This window comes from Vulpes vulpes, chromosome 4 (assembly GCF_048418805.1).
Source record: "Vulpes vulpes isolate BD-2025 chromosome 4, VulVul3, whole genome shotgun sequence".
NCBI lineage: Eukaryota > Metazoa > Chordata > Mammalia > Carnivora > Canidae > Vulpes > Vulpes vulpes.
Window position 1 is genome coordinate 86,504,726 of NC_132783.1, and position 20,402 is coordinate 86,525,127.

Genomic DNA, 20,402 nt, shown 5'->3' on the forward strand with positions numbered 1-20,402 from the left:
CCCAAATCCTGGAAAACCAGGAGTGCCTTGTCTAGTGACCTTTTTTTCTCCTTCTTGACTAGGCATCATGCAAAGGTATGGCATGATGCCTAGTAATCAACCTTCATTCACATGAATAGGGTTTCATAATTATTTTTACATCCATAATTCTAATTTTTTAAATAAGATATGCTTGCAGTTGGACCACATTCAGGAAAACAGAGTAACCTAAATTAGTCTTTAAAAGCTTTATGTTTTTTCTTTCCTCAAATAGAAGTTCTTCTGGGATTAGTTTTAATGAATAGAGAAGAATAATGCATAATTAGCATATCAGTTGTTTAACACATTCAGGAGAATAGCCTTCTTAAGCACTTTAAGATATGTATGTGTATAAAAACTCTCTGAGCTATGTTTATGGCTTTAATGTGTTCAATAAAACTTTTTCATGGATTCCTCAAAGGTCAGTTTTTATCCAGCTTATGTATGTATTTTCATAAGTGGTGAATTTGAGAATTCCAAAATAAAGAGGCTTTTCTCTATGATAAATAAAGACACTCAGTGGGAGCACCTCACAATCCCCTCTTATAACCTACTCAAGTGTCTGCTTTTTGCCTTTTTTCAGTTCAAGACAGCTCGATGAACTAGTGCCTACTTTTTAATTGTTATTCGTTTTTGGTCTTAAAAGTGAAAAAAAAAACAATGCCTTGTTTGCTTGGTACATATCAAATTAAAAAAGAAATTAATGATGCCTTTGATCCCTCAGATAACCCACTTTCCTCTCTTTACCGCCATGTCATTCCTTCCCGGCAGCAGAGAACTGGCCAGGCCTGATCCTCATGCATGGTCCTCTCCCAGGACTTATATTTCAGTGACCTGGCTATGACGTAAGAGTCACCCTTCACATTTTGTCCTCTTCCATCTTCTGCTTATATTTAATCTATCCCCAAGTCCTATCAGTCTTCCTGACCAACACTACTTAGATGCTCCCATCTCCCTCTAGCCCTGCTAACCCTATCCTCATCCAAACTTTAGTAGCCTCAGACTTCCTGCTACCATCTTGCCTCCAGAGCCATCCTCCACACACCAGCCAAGATGATCTTCTTAAAGCATCTGATCACATGACTTGCCAGCTTAAAACCATCCTTCAATGCCTCCTCATTGATCTTAAAAAAATGAAGCCGTGAAAATGGGTTTCTTGGTCTTATAGGTCCAACCTTGCCTCATCCTCTCCTCTCCCTTTCTCACTATGGCCCAACTACAAAGGCTTTCTTTGGCCTCCTTAAGATGGTCAGTTTCCTTCACCACCAGGCCTTTGCATTTGCTTTCCTTCTTTGGGGGTAGGGGTAGGGTTACTCTTCCCCATAAAAATCTCCCCTCTTCCTTATCTTCCTCACAATTTCAAGAATTCATAATCCAACTTTTATTTGCACAAGAGTCTGACTAATGTTGGTATCTGCTTCTAGATTGCAAGCTCTGTATGGTCATGCTCTTCCCTAGAGTTCATGCTCTAGTCTTGGACCACTGATGTTGGGGGTTGGAGGTGCTCTACTCCCATATCCCGCACCCACTCACCGCACTCATAAGCGAGTCCAGGACACTGACTGCAAATGCTGTCCCACATGCAAATGGCTGCGTGAGGTACAGTTCTGTGTCGGGGTCGTCATCATCGTCTTGGTCCAAAAACTGAACATTAGTATCATTCACTAGAAAAAGTGTAAAATGAGAATTAGCTCAAAAGACCACATACAAACAGTGAAGCCAGAGAAAGAGCAGGCCACTGGCTTAGCAACACTGAAGTCACTGAAAAGGAAAGAAAAGCATGGGAGAAGCTGTAGATGAATCTTGGGGGTGGGAGCCAGTGGACTCAATGGACTGCTCCTATGTGATTGTTCAAGCTTCCCAGGCCCAGAGAGCAATGAGTTCAAGCAGCCTTGCTCCATGGCAGACCACTGGAGAACTGCTGGACAGTGCTGGTCAGTCCTTTGGTATAGTTTTAGAATCATGACCAAAAAACACCCTGAGGTGTTTTTCAGTAGCCAAGTCCTTTGAGACATGGACACATCTCAAGGATGAGTAGCCATGAGTAGCCATGCTGGGATGCTAAGTTTAGGCACAGGAAAAGAAAGCGACTTATTAAGACCAAAGAGCAGTAGACTAGGAGCACAGCAAAGGTGCATAGCAGGGAATTCACCTGTAGGCTGGACCTACAGGCTGCCCAGGGTTGGCCTGGGTAGGGCCTCGTGTCCCTAGCCTTGAATCCAGGCCCACGCTGACAGGTCCTGTTTCATAGAACAGTGACCCCAGGTGGGATGGATCCTGGCTGTCTCTGGCTGCTTGCTGACAAGGACTTGCTGTGCATTCCGAGTTGCATGGGGGACACCCACGTTCTCCCTTTCCCCTTCTAAACAGCTCAATCTTTTATGTGCTGCAGCTCAAGTAGAAGGAGCATTTGATGCTGTAGTTCATTTCTATATGAGGATTCCTCAAGGACTCCTCCAGTGGGCATGTGCAGACTGATTGGCTGTGTCACTGAGATGTCTTTAACTTATTAAAAATTAAATGACAAATTAATTTCCATTCCCATCTTGGCTTCAGAAATTATCAGTTTTGCAGAGCAAGTAATAGGAAAGAAAGTGTGTGGTGGGGGAGGAGATGAGTGCTCGCGATTTCTGGAATAATTATGGTGCTTTTAGGAAAAGAATAGATGAGGTTTCCTTTTTTCTGATTCCTTTCTAAATGTATCAGGAGTGAATTCTCTTTCCTAGAGTTATTGTTTTAATTTTTTTTCCTGAAAGTAACTTTTTGGATAACTTTTTTCCCAACTTTTGCTTGTTTATTGTATAAAGCAGAATAAATGATAATAGGATAAAAGGCAAGGCATGGAATTAGTTCTAAATGACACCATCTTGTTTCCCCAGAGAAAAAATTTAATGGGGGAACATCTTTGCCTCAGCAACACTTGAATCACAGCTGGTGGGTAAAAGTGCAAAATGTGGGATCTGACAAGTAAGCTTTGAATCTAGGCTGTGTACAAACTCTGTACAGGCAATGCATCTCGTCATTCTGCACCTTAGCTTCTCTCTCTGTAAAATGGGAGAAATAATAGCAGCTCTCACAAGACTGTCAGGAGGCTCCTATGAGATTGCGCTTGGAGTGTGGCCCAGGGCCTTGGCAAGTATAAGCTGCTCTCAGGATTGCCTTTCTGATTAAATGATCTGTCTACCCTACTACATTATGAAACTTCCCAGCTTCCTTCCGCCTCTCTCAGAAGCAAGGCTCTTGCTTGCTCAGGGACTCTATAGAGTCAAATGGTACCTCCATTTACCCAAAAGTATGTTGGATGCCACAGTTTAGGCTTCTGCTTGGTGAATCAGAAAATATGAACTCTGGACAATACACAGAGGAGCATGGTTTTAATTACTTAGGCTAGCCAAGGACGGCGTGTGCATTGACACTCCGAAAGGTATAGAGTTGATTACCCTTTCTCCAGACCACCGGGAAGGGCCGGTGGTAGACTTGGAGGGGAAGGGGCCACAAGGAGGGAGAGATGACACAACTGTCAGTGAGCCAGGCATATCAGTCATTGGGAAGGCACCCCAAGGCAGGAACCAGGGGGCCAGTGAAAATCCTGTTTATTGTTCTGGGAGAGTCTCAGAGGGAGAACAGACAGTGTTACCCAAAGCCTGTATGTATCACAGAGCAGTCATTATGTGGATGCTAACAGGTGATTTTTAAATCCTTCTCCCCAAATGTTTTATGGTCATAGATGACTAGAAACCAGGTTAAGTAGGGCTTTAAGCAAATATCCTTCTTGGGGAACTTCTAGAAGCCTCTGACCCTCTAACATCAATTGAAACTCTCCAACGGGATGAAGACTGGAATATACCACACAGTTTTAAAAACCTGGTATCCTCTGCTTTTTAGAAAGCATTTTAATGGCTTGGCATAATGCAGAACACATCTCAGAACATGTAGGTAAATAGTAAATATTTGTGGGATGCAGGGAGGCAAAGTGGTCGGACGATGACGGCTTGCCAAAGGTGGTATGACCACCAGGAAAATAGGGCTTAATGTAGAAAGTAAGGGTGAGGCGAACACATGGAAGGTTCTCTGAGCTCACAGAAGAAATCTCGTGAGGGACAAAGGCTTCAGGGGATTCGGTTTTGCTAACTGAATGCCTGAATTATTGCCTCAGATTTGGGGCACCAAGCCTTCTCTTTTCTCTTCTCCTAATCACAAATCGAGATATCCTGGTTAGTTGGCAGCACATGAACTCCAAACAGAAAAACAAATTCCTGGCAGTAATGATTTTGAAATGCCTCTGAAGGTTTCTGAGATGGAGATATTTGGATGAATTTTCCAACCAGTGGTCTGGGCTGCATGAGCTCCCTGCGCCTCACACAACCCTAAGGTCCTGAAAAGAGCAAACCAGAAACCTAGGCTTTTAGCCAACTTCTCTAAACATGAAAAAGACACCTCTCCTACTGTTGGAAACAGAAAATAGTGCAATACTCCTTGACCTGAGTGAATTTGTCCTGATAAATAGCTACGTCTACAATAATGCAGTGCCGAATGGTGGACAATTTATTCCTTAGTTTCTAGACACCTCACAAGCAAGATTACTGTGTTAAAAGCCTGCTCTCTTATTTTGAAATATATTTTGGGGCCAAGAGAATGGCATGTTAGTTTCATTTGTGAGTCATTCGAAGGCAGGTGCTCCCCACCTCTCTATCCACCCCTCTGCAGAACAGCACTTTTGCTGTCTCTATTTAGAAGATCAATCCCCAGTTCTGAGACCTGCAGCTGATGGGTGCCTTTTACAGAGTTATTAACCAAGTCACGGGGAAGTGTGGAGGGCCTGACAAATGTAGTCATGACCAGAACCTTTCATCTTCCTGGTGAGTCCACTCTGAATCTCTGTGAGGCTCTGGGACAGCCAGGTGGGGGTCAGAGTGCAGGGCTGTGCCTCAGTGGCTGCTAACCTCATCTTTGGCACCCTTCTTGAAATCTGGCTTTTGTAGGAAAAGATCCCATAGGATCTGGCTGCTTTTATGGCTTCAGAACCAGAGCCTCTGAGAAGGGGGGGGGGGGAAAGGCAAATAAAGTCAGAATAAAGGAAAATAAACAGCTGGAGGGAAGGCTCCGTCTTAGGTTTCTTATCTTAAAATTTTTATATTTCTCCTTTGACTTCTCTGAGAGCTGTGAAGACATGTCAGTCAAACTGACAGTGTGTTGGAAAAGGAATATAAGGGAGAAGGCGGGAGAACAGGGGGACACATGGAAAGGGGGAAAAAAAAAAAGGCCCAGGCCAAAGAAAATGAATTAGAGCAAAGATGCTTTGGAAACAACTGCCAGGTCAGATGGGTGTGATCAAAGGTTTACTGATGCTGTGTGGGGAAAAAAATCATTAAAAAAGGCCAGAACAAGACAGTCGATTCCAACCAGAGCCACAAATAAAACACATTCAAAGCAGTGCCATGGGGTAGTCTTTCTATTACAGCCCGTGAAATAAAAAACAAGCCGATGATAGTTGGAAACACCAACAACAGAACAAAAGGAGATACCGATGTGAAGGAAAACAGTGCTTCTTACCCAGTTCAGTTATCATTAGAATGTGCGTCCCACTGTTTTTTTCCTGATTGACTGATACCAAAGGCAACTTGCCAGGTTTAGCTAATTGGATACAGCATTTAAGGGTTGGGGAAAGGGAGTGGAGGAAAGTACAGAAAAAGAAGAGCGTGAGGGAATAACAGAGAACACATTGTAAGGTAAGGGGACCCAGCACCAGAGATGGCTAGTATTGTCTTGGGGTTTAGGGAAGAGACCACTCAGCAGCTTTGCAAATTCACAAATAGTAGAAGGAGTGCCATGGCCGGGTTAAAAGTTGGGTTCCACTGGCTGGTAATCATGGCCCTTCAAAACCCATCATATTTTAGGTCAGAATAGCATTCGCTGAAAATGACCTTTAGCTGAGAAGTTCAGCTAGGATGGATTAAATGCCCATTGCCCATTCTCAGAATGGGTCTGGCTTAGACCTGAGGCTTTGTACCTCAGTGGAGGGCTCTGATTGCAAGAGCTGTCTGGAGGTGCTTCCAACGTAAATCACCAGAAGAGTCCATGGATTACGCCTTTCCTCCTTTCCTCCCGCTTCCCTAATTTATGTCCCAATCTCAAATCCATCATCTCAAGCTCCTTTGAGAACAGTTACCAGCATGAAGGAAACTGTCTATTCATGTCAAAGGAAAGATAGATCAGTTTTCCTTTTGGTAATCTGTCATACTACTACCCATACCTCTCTCCACCTCCACCCAAACCAACCCTACTAGAGCCGACTCTGCTGAAGGAGCTAAGAAACAGGGTAACCTCATATCCTACATGGTTGGAAGAGAGGACAACAAAATCTTCCCAAAGCTGACATTCATCCCTACCTAGTTCAGTAATGATGGGGATGTTGACTCCAGTTGTGATGGATGGCTGGCGTAACATCCCGTGCACTGGGCTGTTATCTGGAGAGGATCTGTCCATTCCTGGAGGTGTAAACCCTAGTACAAAAGAAAGAGAGAAGGGAGAAAAGTCAGAGACATGGAGAGCTTGGGAATAACATAATATACATGCACACTCAAAGAAAGAGTTGTTTATGCATTATTTACAGATCAACAATTAGCACTCCGAGGATAAACTCTGTGTGTTGCTTTTGTGAATGACAAAGTAAGAGGCCAGTATAAATAATTCTAACCTGACTTGATAGCTCCCTAAAAATGAGTCTCTGCATCAATTATTGATTTTGCTCATAGATTTTTTTGTTCCCCTCACCTTCCAGGCAGACAACAGGATTGTACCTCCGTGCCTCCATGTGGCATAGGAAATGCTTTGGCCCATGAAAAGTGAACACAACAGTGTATTCCACTGCTTCTGGTACAAATATTTGACTTTCTGCTTCTCCTCCCAGACTGTGGCAACCATGAGAACGTGAGTTACTATGGAGGTGAAGGCTGGACAGCAGCCTTGTACAGTAACCCAGACCACAAACCATTCTGAGTGATTGAAGAGGTGATCTGTGCTGCTTTAAGACACTGGGGATTGCTTTGTTGTTGTCGCCACAGCATAGCCTAACCTATCCTGACTATTACCATAAACCAATTGATTACTTCTTCTCTTGTCAGTGGGTGACTCAAGCCAGGGGTTTTGACAGATTCTGGCCAAAGGGAAGTGGGAGAAAGTTTGCTTGGAGACTTTTAGGAAGTGTTTCCTTGCTCTTAAAAAGAATCACATAGGAAGAGATTCTCTTTTAATTCACTGGACATTGCTCTTGCACCTGTAGTGCCTGGAACTGTGGTAGCATCTTGCAACTATGGTGGCACCAGCTGAGACAAAGCCAGGTTAATGAGACTGGCTGAACTGAATGCTGGAAAGACTTAATGATAGAAAGAACTATCCTTGAGAAGTGTCTGGGTGGCTCGGTCTTTTGAACATGCGGCTTTTGATTTTGGCCATGATCTCAAGGTCATGGGATCGAGCCTGCTTCTCTCTCTTCCTCTTTCCCTCCTCTGCACTCTCTCTCTCTTTCTTTCTCTCCCTCTCTCTCTCTCCCTCTCAAAAAATAAGTAAATAAATAGATAAACAAATAAATAAAATAAAAAGAACTAAAACAAAAAAAACAAAAAAAAACTATCATTGAGTTACTGAATTAGCCAGCCATAGAACCAAAACCAACTACCAACTAACCATTTCTCACTACATGAGATTTTATATACAGTATATGCAAATAAGATTATAATATACAATATGATAATTATGTATATTTTACATATATAATGATTATATAAATATATATATATATATTTATATACCATATATTTCTTATACCATAAGAAATATGGTAAAAACTCCTGAGGTTGGTTAGATTGGTTTTGTATACATACACACACTATATGTACACACACACACACACACACACACACACACACAATTTTATATATACTCTTCCACACACAGGTTTGAACTATGCAGGTCACCTTATATGCGAATTTTCTTTTTTAGAACTACAATGCAGTCCTGTAAATGTAATTTCCTTATGACTTTCTAAATAACATTTTCTTCTCTCTACCTTACTGCATTGTAAGAATATAGTGTGCATTGTAAGAATACACACAACATACCAAATGTAGGCTTCATGACTGTTTATCAGTAGGGATTCCAGTCAACAGAAAGCCATCAGTAGTTAAGTTTTGGGAGACTCAAAAGTTATACATGGATTTTCAACTGTGCAGTGAGGGGTTGGCATCCCTCAACTCCTCCATTGTTCAAGGGCCAATTGTACATATTTTTCCTTTTGTGTAATCCCAAATGAAGAGTTTTGTTTTCTTTTCTTTTCACATGCATGCAGCTGACGTCATCCTGACTGCTGCATATGCCCCCTGCTTGTAGGGATCCTGAAGCCCCCCCAATGTGCCTAACACAGACCTCACATGGTAAACATGGGCATAGTAAATTGGAAAGTAGCTTACTTGGTTTCTGATTTTTGCCATTTGGGTGTTTCAGACCCAAATCCCAGCATATATTTAGAACAAACATGGCCTAACTATAACCTCAAGGCTGAATGGCTGCTTCTTTGAGGATGTGCATAGAAATCTATAAACATGAGACATTTATTGACTTCATATATTCATTTGGTGAAAATTAATTATATCAAGTCAAGCACATGCCAAGGGCTACCATCAACTCTATGCTGGTTGCAAGACCCAATTTGCTCCTGACCCTAGAGGACAGGCAGATAGAAGTTCACATTCACTTGGTTTCTCTTCTTTGCCCTTGGGGGATTGGCTACATGGGTTTATCAGTGAATTAAGGGCTTACCGATACAAAGTCACTTGCTAAGTCTCCAAGGACAAAATTCCAAATAGACTGTGTGGCCAGATTCCTGACTTACCCTCCAGTAATGTGGCAATGTTGGATTGATTCTGGTTTATGGTATGTGTGAAGCTCTATCTATAAGGAATGAAATGACAGGTGCTTAATAATTGCTTGTTGTTTTGGAGGTGCATAATGCATGAAATGCCAGCAAAATATAAAAGGGTTTTCCTATTTTCTGCTCTCCTATGTATAAATTTCATACTACTGAATGCCATACTTTCAGAAAGAAAAGAAAAGTTCTATTTACTATTCATTCTCTGATTGCACTTAATTTTATTCTTTGTGTTGATACACTGTGAATAGGGTAAGTAATTTCGAGTGACAGTGTAATGTCCATCTTTCTAAACTTTGGAATGTCTATTTTTCAGCCAACCACATAACCAAGAACATGCATTTTAAATGCTAGCTGTTTTCTTCTCCAGAATAGCGAAGGGGAAAACTAAACTGTTTTCATCAGAAGTTTCATTCAAAAGCATGAAAAACTGCAAGTGACAGCTGTGCAGATTCAGTGGAGGTGACGTTTTTGAATTTCTTCAACTTGACAAGTAAACACCTTAAATCGGTAATGCTATATGCATAATACATGGCCTGTATTTTGACATCCATCATCAAATGCTGACTTGAGAAAATACGGGTTTGTACGTCAAGGAATAGCACCCATAAAACAGGGAGAAATGCAGGTCACACGGTATTAGGAAAACTGTATTTCATTACAGAACCTGCAACAAGCCAAAGCATCCTTTTATTTTATCTTATTTAAAGATTCCATTTTCAGCTGTGAAAAGACTCAACTCCTTTGCATGAAACCTTCATTTAGAAATGACATGCTTGCTTCATAGGCCTATTTCATTTTGCTTTCATATTCCATTTTCCCCTTCAGTCGTCAAGCCTGGTTCCATTAGCATCTGCAACTGACAAACTATGGTGAGTGTCCAAAGATATCTCTCCATTAAAAGTCCCTTCTCTCTCCTAGGCATGACCCCAAGAACAGAGTGCTTTTGTTGGCAAGGAAACTTCAGCAAAGATAATCCCTCTTTTTCCTTTGCTACTTTTGTAGCTACATATTGTTAAAAGCAAAAGGCAAAGACAAAAGAAAAATATTTTTTTTCTCTCCTCCTATAGAGAGAGTTATATTAAAGATGAACAGAATTCATTAACATTGTTTTCTTAGATGTCCTAATATGGGGAAGAACCTGTAGTTTGAAATGGCAGGGCTGATCCAGATTCCCTAAGTGACCTTGGAGATGGTTAGGATTTTCTTTGGGTACATTGAAAAGTGGGACCAGTTGTTAAGAAAGACTAAGAAAAGTTTCTTAATTCCTTATAGCAACTGAAGAATCTCTTTGGAGCTTTCTTTTTTCAGAGCTAATCTCCCACTATTCTTAATTATTTAGGGGTATAAAAGTTCCCTCTCGAGTTCCAAGGCTCCTAAAATGGTTTTTACTACTCTCCGGATTCTTTTCCAGCATTTGTGTTCCTAATCATATGTGCCACTGTTGGGTTCGGGTGACAAAAATTGGCAGTGTCTGATGTTCTTTTCATGATACTGGTTATTCCAGGGGCTGATAGCACTCAGCCCCCACCAGGGAAGTTACCTTAAGTAGCTTATGGGATGTTTAGTTAAATGAGACAAGGCCATTTCAGATAGGATGGCTTCAAGTTAAAGAATTGAACACAAATATTTGGGCCATTCCTAAGAAGTTCAAGAAGAGGTAGAAGGGGACACAGAGGAGATCACCAAGGTTTCATTTTTTTATTAGTTTTTTTTTTTTTGAGTATCTGCTGTATGCATGCATCTATGTGCAGCACCCAAGAGGCATCATGTGGTTATAGGCGGGGGAAAGGCTATGGCTCAGACAAGATCTATACCATCGGGAATCGCTAGACTTCTAGATTTGGGTTGGGTTCCAGGGTAATGCAGAGGTGAGTGCATTAGAAAATGAGACTCAATATCACTGTCTGTATGGAACTCAAAACAAAGGCAAGAGTTTTCTAGACCCAGACTGATTAAGGTAATTGAGAATGAAGAAGATAGCTTTAAATAGAACCCCAAGAAAAAAAAATAGCCAACATTTATAGAGTACTTATTATGTACTGACTTCTGTTCATATAATAACTTTAGTTCTCAGAACCATACTATACAACTATTTGTAGATGAGAAAACTGCAACATGAAGTTAAGTAATCGGCCCCAAGGCACACACTTAGGAATTAGCAGATCTCATATTTGAACCCAGGCAAATTGGCCCCAGGTCCCCTCTAAACCACCATGTCACAGCTTTTATTATGTGTTAAAACTGCACTAGGGGCTTTTCATAGGCCACCTCATTTATTCCTCTGAACAACCTCATGAGTGTAGGCGCTGTTAATATCCCCATTTTGTAGATAAGGAAAGTAAGATTCAGAACAGTTGAAGATCTTCCTCAAGTACAACCAGTTGGTAAATGGCAGATCTGGGATTTGAGTCTGACATCAGAGCCCATGGCTAACCATGTCCATGCTACCCTCCACCTGTATGGGATGTTCTCTCCTTCTCAGGGGCTGACCCAGGTAGGCAAGTTGGAGGCCTGAGCCAGTCTTACTTTTTTGTTTTTGTGGTTAAGTCATGGGGCTTGAACTCATGACTCTGAGATCAAGACCCGAGTTGGTATCAAGAGTTGAATGTTTAACCGACTGAGCCATGCATGCAGGTGCCCTGAGCCAGTCCTCCTCTTTTGCTGTTTTCACTTTTAAACAATAGCAGATAACAACTGGGACCCATTGTAGTTGTGCTTAACTTGCTTTGGTGCAATAGCATGCACAACTCAGTACATATAATAAATGCTTTATTACAGTACTTTTCCATGGGGGAAAACACAAAGTACTTTCTAAATCTTTCCTAGTTAAATCCCTAAGCCTTTCCAGGGAGGGAGATATGGAAATTCTTATCAGTCACCTCCCCCAGAATAGATGGAGAAATGAAGGTAAGTGCCTCTCCCACCCCCATAGATTTAACATAAAGGAATTGGTTCAAATGGTGGGCCAAATTATCTTTTATTGTGTGCATATAAATGATGGTTAGAAATCCATATGCTACGTTAAACTAGGGAAATAAATTAGGCCGAGTCATCTAGCTTTGCTGAGACAGGTATTCAATATGAAGTTGTAAAAGGAAAAGATCACCGTTAAAAATGATCTATAAAGACATGTTAAAATCAAGAGAAACATCTCATATTACATCATCTAGGAGATGAATTAAATTTCCTGTTAATGCCAGGAAAAAAAATCCCAAAGTGAAATGTCACATGAAGTGAAGATCAATAAAAATATTTTGATAAGTAAATGCAACAATGCTATTTAACACATGATTGGCAACTGCTGAAACATAAATTATCCAAATTTCCCATTGCTGCTTATGGGAAAATTATGCAGATTAGAACTTGATTAGGCTTATATCATGAGACTCAATTTGGACTTTTAATCTATTAAGCTCCAATAAATGAGGCATCTGAATAGCTCCCCTGAGCAAGTACAGTAATAGCCACAGTAGTCATTTTGCAGTGTGTATTCCAACAAATTCTTCAGCAGCTGAAGTCAAGAAAATTCCATGTATAGAAGCACTACTGCTTTCTAACTTGTAGCGGGAACATACACACACAGAGGCTTGCTTTGGAAGACAGATTTTTGGAAAAGTCTATATGAATAATCCAGTCAAGGGAAAATCTCATTTTAACCTTGTAATATTTTTTCATAGTAGTTTTTGGGGCCTCCCACAGAGTTGCAGTTCCAGAGTCATGAAGGCCAGGCAGCTGACCTGTGTTGATTCAGTAAAAAATGATGATTTACCAAGGCAGCATCTTCTGACAATGTCCAAAAGGCACTCAAAACCAACTCTTTCTGCTTAGGATCCTGAGGCGCACTAGCTGGAGACATGGTGCTGGAGGCAAAGTTTGAGGAGCTATGGGGGTAAGGGCAGGGGCAGAAATGCTCCTGCCAAACTCAACCAAATAGCTTATGTGCTGGGAGTCGATAACTGCTCCCAAGCCAGAGCCTAAAAACAGAACTTAGAAACCAAATAAAAATTGACAATTCTGAGAAACCTAAACCACATCTTTGGGTCTCCTTTGCCTCCTTACCAATCACTCTATGTTAGAGACTCAAAGGCTTTGGAAATCCTCTAATCAATCTGTCCATTTCGCAGATGAAGAAACTGAGGCTCAGAGAAAAGAAGTTATTGTATCCAAGGTCATGGAACCAGCTGGTGGCAGAAGCAGGACAGATGATTATTTGCCCCCGTCCAAGTCCTTTTCCATGCAAGGAACATATTCCACAGTGTTTGGTGGAGAGAGGGGGAGGGCAACCCTGACACAACCCAGACAGTGTGACTTCACAAGGTCAGCAAGATGGGCCCCCGATATCCTAGGCACATGACTGGTTTAAGATGAGCCTGTCCCCTAAGGTGGGGCCAACCTATGTTCCCCCAGGCCCTGGTGTAAAAAACTGTGGTTCTTTTGCTGTGGCTGCAAAGCCAGAAGAAGGTAAGTAATATGGGGCTACAGGTGACCATTCAGCCCATCATGGGGCAAATGAGTCAAGACACGAAGAGAATTAAGACAGAGCTCTGACATCATTCAAGCTTGTGGGCTCATATGCATGAACCCACCAGAACCTCAGTTCCACGATTTCCTTTTTATTTAAGCCTTTTTGAGTTGAACTTCTATCTCTTACAACCAAAATGCCCCAAACAGAAAATCCATTTGCTTGGTGAAATAGCTCATGCATGTATGATTTTGTATTAAAACAAATTACTGTATCTTCATTTAAGCTTTCCTTTTCACTTCCAGTAACCAGGCACAAGATCTGGGTCAGTGCAGCTTCCATTTCTTCTATTTACAGTATGTAACATTGATATTGGTGACAGTACTTTTTTCTAGAGACCATATTTGATGAATGCCTTGGGAAGTTGGATCCACCCATTGTATAATATACCTAATTTCTTTTAGAATTTGTGTTTTGGGTCTAAATCAAACCAAAGCAAACCAAACCAACCAACCAACCAACCAACCAAAGTGCTCTATAGCTGTTTGCTCATTAAGTTTCATTAAAATTCATAAATCTTTCCTTAAAGTAAGCCTGAAGAGCTTACTGTTCCAATATCTATTTCTGGAAGGAAGGAAGGAAGGAAGGAAGGAAGGAAGGAAGGAAGGAAGGAAGGAAGGAAGGAAGGAAGGACTAAATTATTCACAACTCAAACACAACTAAGACCACAGATTTGAAAAGCAATCTAATATTCATCTGGTCTAATGTCTTCATTTGCCCCTGAGCTCATAGTGTAACTTCTCAGTTGCTTTTTTATCCCCTCTGCATTCATCTCACAACTTAAAAATAAGACAAACTTTGGCAATACAAATCAAATGACTTAAAATTGTATGTGCCCCTTGGCCTAAGCAATTTCACTTCTAAAAATATGTGTACAGCCATAATTTCCTTATGTTTAAGACTTGGTTATAATAGTCTTCATTTTTAGTTATTAAGTAACAATGTTAAATTGAAACAACAGGAATGTTCTGTTTCAGGAAACTGATTCTGTCAAGTATAATCCACTAAACATATGGCAGAAAAATATTTAATGACATGGAAAAATATTTGTGGAAAAGCACAGGTTATATACTAATACATACAATCCCTTTTTAAGGGGGAAATATTTATATCTAGAGAAGCAAGACTGAAATCATAAGACCAATGCTAATATGTCCGAGTGGTAAAAATATGGGGAATGCGTGTTTTCTTCTTTTTGCTTATATGTACTTGGTAAATTTTCTGAAATGAATATATTTTATTTGTGCAATGAGAAAAATTGTCAAAGTTATAAATCAATAAAAGAAAAAAGCTTGAAAGCTTGAAACCTCATGTGATCATTATGAGTTGAGATATGGTGGATGGACACACCTTGTTGAGCTCTAACGATCCTAAATGTTATTTTGAGATCGCACTTGATTGGGAAGTTGGTGGAACTAAGGTTCTAGGATGGAAGTAAAGTTTACACATTAAAAGGTAAGTCTTTAGGGCACCTGGATGGCTCAGTCCCTTGAGTATCCGACTCTCTTGGTTTCAACTCAGGTTATGATTTCAGGGTTATGGGATTGAGCCTTGTGTGGGGCTCCACGCTTAGCAGGGAGTCTGCTTGAATTCTCTCTACCTCTCCCTCTGCCCTGCCCCTCCCAACTCTCTCTCTCTAAAACAAACAAAACAAACAAACAAACAAACAAATAAAACACCAAAGTGAGTCTTCGAGGTTCCCAAGTCTCTGCTACATCAACCTCCAATCACTTTGTAAGAGCCACTCAAGCTCAGAGAAAAGGATGCCAAATGCTCACGGCTATAAAGAGCACTGGGCACGTGGTAGAGAGAGAAGAAATTAGAGCTGGTTTCCAACACAGAGGAGTGGCACCTGCTGCTTCTCATCCCAAGACTCCCCTACCTCAGAAATGTGGTTTCCTCTCTTCCCTCCAAATCCACATCCTACCCCTCCTTCACCTCCTCCAGGAAGCCTGCTTTGACTAACTTCTCTCCTCCATTCAGTTACTTCACAAAGATATATTTTTCTGTACTTTTTCCTTGTCCTTATTATTTTAAACTCAACAAATAAATTACTACTAATTACATACTAATCACTACAGTCTAATGTTTAAATGTTTTCTCAGGGTCTTAATGTTTCCTTTCTTGGTATTCATACTTGTTAGGTTCTTCATGTCTTTCTTTTTTTTTTTTAAGATTTTATTTATTTATTCATGAGAGAAGCAGAGACATAGAGGGAGAAGCAGGCTCCATGCAAGAGCCTGATATGGGACTCAATCCTGGGTCTCACCCTGGGCTAAAGGCGACGCTAGACCATTGAGCCACCGGGGCTACCCTAGGTTCTTCATTTCAATATAGCATAGACTATGTCAGCCTTTTCTTTATTATTATTATTATTATTATCATCATCATCATCATCATCATCATTAATTCCAAATTCCTGTTCTGGATCCTCCTTCTTTGCTGCCACTACAAGAGGTCAAAGGCTGTTTTGCCCCTAATATGGGGTCTCTTCCTTCATGCTGGATCACATTTCCAGTAAACTAGAGGCATGCTAGCTACGCCAGGGGAAAGGTAGACATATACATTGCAAGACAGTGAGATGCAGTGGATACTAATAAAACACACAGAAACCTCCCCTGTGCTGCCAAGACTATATAGCATTTTGTTTCCATTACATCAATTTTTTTCTCCCCCTTTTGTGAGCATTAATCAAAGAAATGCAAAGAGCTCATTAAAGTGATAGATTGACTGAAAACGTAACCACCTTTACATTATAAACAGTTTCTTTATGTTCTCAGTGCTATGGGCTTTGTTTTTCAGCATTTGTCATGTAGTTCAAATGTCCTTTTACTTTTAAAACACCAAATGCCAAATGGGCCCCAGTTGTTTGGTTTAATATGAACCAATGGCCAGCATAGCAAAAACCAGAGCTATGAAATCCCAAGCAAACTAAAACATCCATATCTTAAGGGCACAGAAAATTAAGTAGCTGTAAGAGATGGATTTGCCAAGTGATCCAAGGCATTGCCATACAATTCAGGAAACACAGAATCCCATCCCCGACAACTTTCAACCAGCTGTCTCTGAAAGTTTCTCGAGACAGGATGCCTGGCCTGAGACAGCAGCCCGGTTTCCAAACATTTGATAGTCCTTTAACAGAAAGCCCCATAAATTCTTTCTTTTAAGTTTTAAAGGCTTTCCTGCATACATGTTTATCCTGGCAGATGAACATATAACTGGGATCAGATATTCCTCATGCACACAAATCTTCACTAAGGAAGAGGTAGGTTGGTGCTAAGTTAATTTTGAAAAGTCATTTACACTATAATCAATATCCCTTGACCACAACCTGAAATGAACCATAACGCTGTGGTTAAAAATTTGAATTCTGGAGCTAGACTGCCTGAGTTTGAGGGCTGCCTTGTTCAGTTTCTACTTTTGTGATTCGGGGAAAAGTTTCTTAAATTCTGTGTCTCAGTCTACATGTGTAAAATGGGAGAGTAATATGCCATGGAGAGTAGATAAGTTAAAAAATACAGGTAAACTGCTTACAACAGTGCCAGGAACAGAGTAAGCACTTCATACAAGTCCTAACCTATTTGATGATGATAATGATGGTGATGGTGATGTCAATAATAGACTGAACGGATAATCAAAAGATATGGGTGTTAAGCCCAGGTCAACCCTTAACTCCCTTAACTTCGAAACACTCAATGTCTCACCCAAACTCGGTTTTCTATACATTTGAGGCAGATAAGGCAATGCCCAGTCCTTCCTAGTTCTCCAAAACCTATCATCCTAATTCTGAAGCATTATATATGAAAATGGAACCCTGATAACTCTTGGTTTAATCACTTGCTATTCAGAAATGACCGCAGAATCATGCACGGGGTTTTTTTTTAAGGAAGTGGAAGACATGAGCCCTTTCTTCCAGAATCCTAGCACATAGTCTATATCAACAGACACATCAATATATGGATACTAGAGGCACACACTAAATGCACTGTATCATGGCAACCATGTAGCTTGCACATCACAACTCTAAGCATGACATACTGTCTTTCAGGAGTAACCCATAAGGCATGATCCTCCTTTAGGAGCTTTGGATCCACTCTACTCAGTAACAGTCAATCCAGGTTCATCTCTTACTCTGACTATAGTTATGGCAACCCTTTGGTCCTCAGTTTCTTCATCTGGAAAATGGGATGACTCTAAGGTCCCTTTCAGCTCTGAAGTTTATGTCTCTTTCATGACCCCAAATTTTAATAGTAACCGTGTACACAATACACTAGTAAGGAGAATCAAGAGGATCTCTTTTCAGAGGCCCTAGTCCAGATCCTGCCTTCCAAATGTATTTTATATCTTTGCCCAGAGAATGAAATTGCAGTCCTCAAACCAATGAGAAGGATGTACTTTCTCCAAAGTTGCTATAATGGCCAAAAAGGCCATAAATAACCATTTATTAAACAAACAGTATGGGCTAAAGGAAGAGAAACCGCCAGAATTAGGCCCCTGGGGCCTGCAGGCATGGTACATAACAGTGGGACTCTCTCATAATCCCAGCAATATGTTACCAGTTGTTCCATTTTCTTGAAGTTATCTTCATAATCAAGATGCTATCCCAGCCATTGTGGGCTTTAGAACTATTTTTAATTTTAATTTAAAGAGCAATTAAAGAAAGACAATGGATACTCGGGATAATAAAGTAAGTGATTAGCAGCATGCAAATGACAAAGGCTTAATGATAATATGGTTCTAGTCTCCAAAGGGCTTGTCAAGAGAAAGCCCTTTCTACGTGTGGTTGTTCAGCTAATGTGTCTCAACCCACAATTACAACATTGCTGACACCATTAACCAGTGAAACAACATCACTTCGCGAAATCCTTGTTGTCTCATTAAAATGGAAAGGGTCAGGTAATTTCCAAGCGTTGTATGTCTAGTTTTGTTGTTGGTAATTAGCAAACATTACCCAGCATGGACTCCCACTGGGAACTGGAGAAACTTGGTGAAATATTAAAGAGGAAAGTCTTTATATTTCACTAGAAAATTGAAAAGAGATGCAGTAATATTGTCCCTGTCACTCCCTTGCATTTAGGAAAAGTAAGGAGCAAGCTGGAACTCTTTAACTTAGGGAGAAAGGATCCGAAAGCACTAGGAAGTCACTGTTCAAATCAATACCCTGAATCAGGCTGTAGACTGGCCGACAGGGCATACAAGAGGCGGTGGGGTGGGGGGACAGGCAAATTGCAAACTACATCTTTACTGCGCTTGCTTAGGTTTTTTGAATTAATCTCCTTGAAATAGAAGAAAGGGGCTATAAAAAGTTTTCTCTTTGAAAGGCTTTGTAATTTAAATAAGCTCCAGAATTGTTTACTCAAAAAGTTATTAATATATATTTTTAAATGTAGAGATTGAGGAACTATCTCCCAGTGCCCTGACTTCCTGCCTTTCTGCTTCTTAATGAAAGCCTCTACAGACATTGGACCCGAGACCCCGCCCGAAAATGTTGGCCAACACTTGGTGTGTGTTGTCAGGAAGCAGAATGGTATCTTATTCTTTAAATGGAACTTTTGGAACATAAAACACATTCCAATAAATGTGAACAGAAAATTATGAATTCATTAAACTACTTTGGTATCTTGTGCTATATATAATATTTATATTCCGACTACTGTAAAATATGCTTTAATATCTTTAGGCAACTATAAGGACTTAAATATTTATAAAATGGCTAAAGATAAAGTATGGCCCTTTTATTCCTACATACAGATGATGTAAGGCGTGCAATCAAAGACAATAACACTCTCTGCCCATTTGTCATCTTAAAGGAGCCGATCAGTGCGCCATCCCTCGTGTGCCATCTACATAAGAGTTGTTGCCGACATAGGCAACTCCAGAGGAGTTTGCGTCTTAAAAACTACCTAGAGTGCTATACTTCACAGAAAACAGGGCTTTCTGAAAATGGAGACAAAACAATAAATTTGCAGGCAAAACAGCTCCAAGAGGGGCTTCAAAATACTGCTGTATTTATCTCTGGGACATCTGGGAACAGGAAGCATTTTGATTTAATATTTCATAACATAGAGGCAATTGCTTCCTTGCATGGTATATAATTAATGCTCATAAAAAGAGGGTTTTTAAAAAATCTACAGTATCCTAAATGCAAATAAATAAACAAACAAACAACACACCTGGACTTCCTTTCGTGATGTGGAACAGCCTCATATAATTCAATAAAAAGAAAGCCACCATGAATTTATAATCACCTGGGGTTGTATTAAAAGTAGGTTTATAGATTAAGTGTGAAACTTCAACCATGACATTCCCATTATTTACTGTCCTTCTTTGTCCTTGTACCCAGGGTTTGACTGGTTTTCAAAATTCCTCCATTTCTTACACTGCTGATTAGGCATTCCGAGAACTACCTGCACCCACCTGCCTTGACCTCTCCTGTGCATTCCCATGGTTGGGAACCACCTGGAAGTGCATGAGTCAAAGTTCATTTCTCATAGAACTTGCATTTTTATAGTGTGCATTACATGTCTTGCAAACTTCCCCACAAGCACCCTTGGGAGGCTGCTGCCAGTTCCCATGGAGATGTAAGCTTACTGAATCAGCAGCCCCAGAGGAGAGTCATTGAAGGTAACCTTGAGTGAAGAAGAGGCTAGGTCTGTGCTTCTCAACTCAGGCTGCACAGTGGAATCTCTGTTGCCAGAGTCTGGTTTAATTGCTCGGAGATGTGGCTTGGGTGAGGTTTAAAAGTCCCCTGGTTGATTGCAATGTGTTCAGCTAAGGTGGAAAACCCATGGGCTAGGGCAAACTTGTTGAACCTGTATGCAAATATTTCTGCATACAGCTAGAGGGAGCTAAGGGGAGGGGCTAAGAAAAGATCCATCATTTTATTGTGTACTTAAAGGGATCTAAGATCCCTTCCCTAATTAAAAACTGGAA

The 20,402-nt window shown here is 40.6% G+C and overlaps 1 protein-coding gene across 32 annotated transcripts in view; it reads right to left on the reverse strand.

Annotated features, from left to right (window-relative positions):
* The window catches only part of KCNMA1 (potassium calcium-activated channel subfamily M alpha 1), a 717,848-nt gene that overhangs the window by 38,633 nt on the left and 658,813 nt on the right, over positions 1-20,402 (reverse strand). For 18 of the 32 annotated variants that reach the window (XR_012001127.1, XM_072756332.1, XM_026005314.2 and 15 more), the window contains 2 exons: positions 6,408-6,521; positions 1,552-1,682 (listed from right to left, as the gene is read on the reverse strand). Coding sequence is in view for 30 of the 32 variants with exons in the window: in XM_072756332.1 (XP_072612433.1) it covers positions 1,552-1,682; positions 6,408-6,521 (245 nt within the window). In the remaining 2 variants the exon portion in view is untranslated. Of the gene's footprint in view, positions 1-1,551; positions 1,683-5,571; positions 5,653-6,407; positions 6,522-20,402 lie in introns of all 32 variants that reach the window. The other 14 variants (XR_012001126.1, XM_072756328.1, XM_072756326.1 and 11 more) reach the window with 1 other exon arrangement.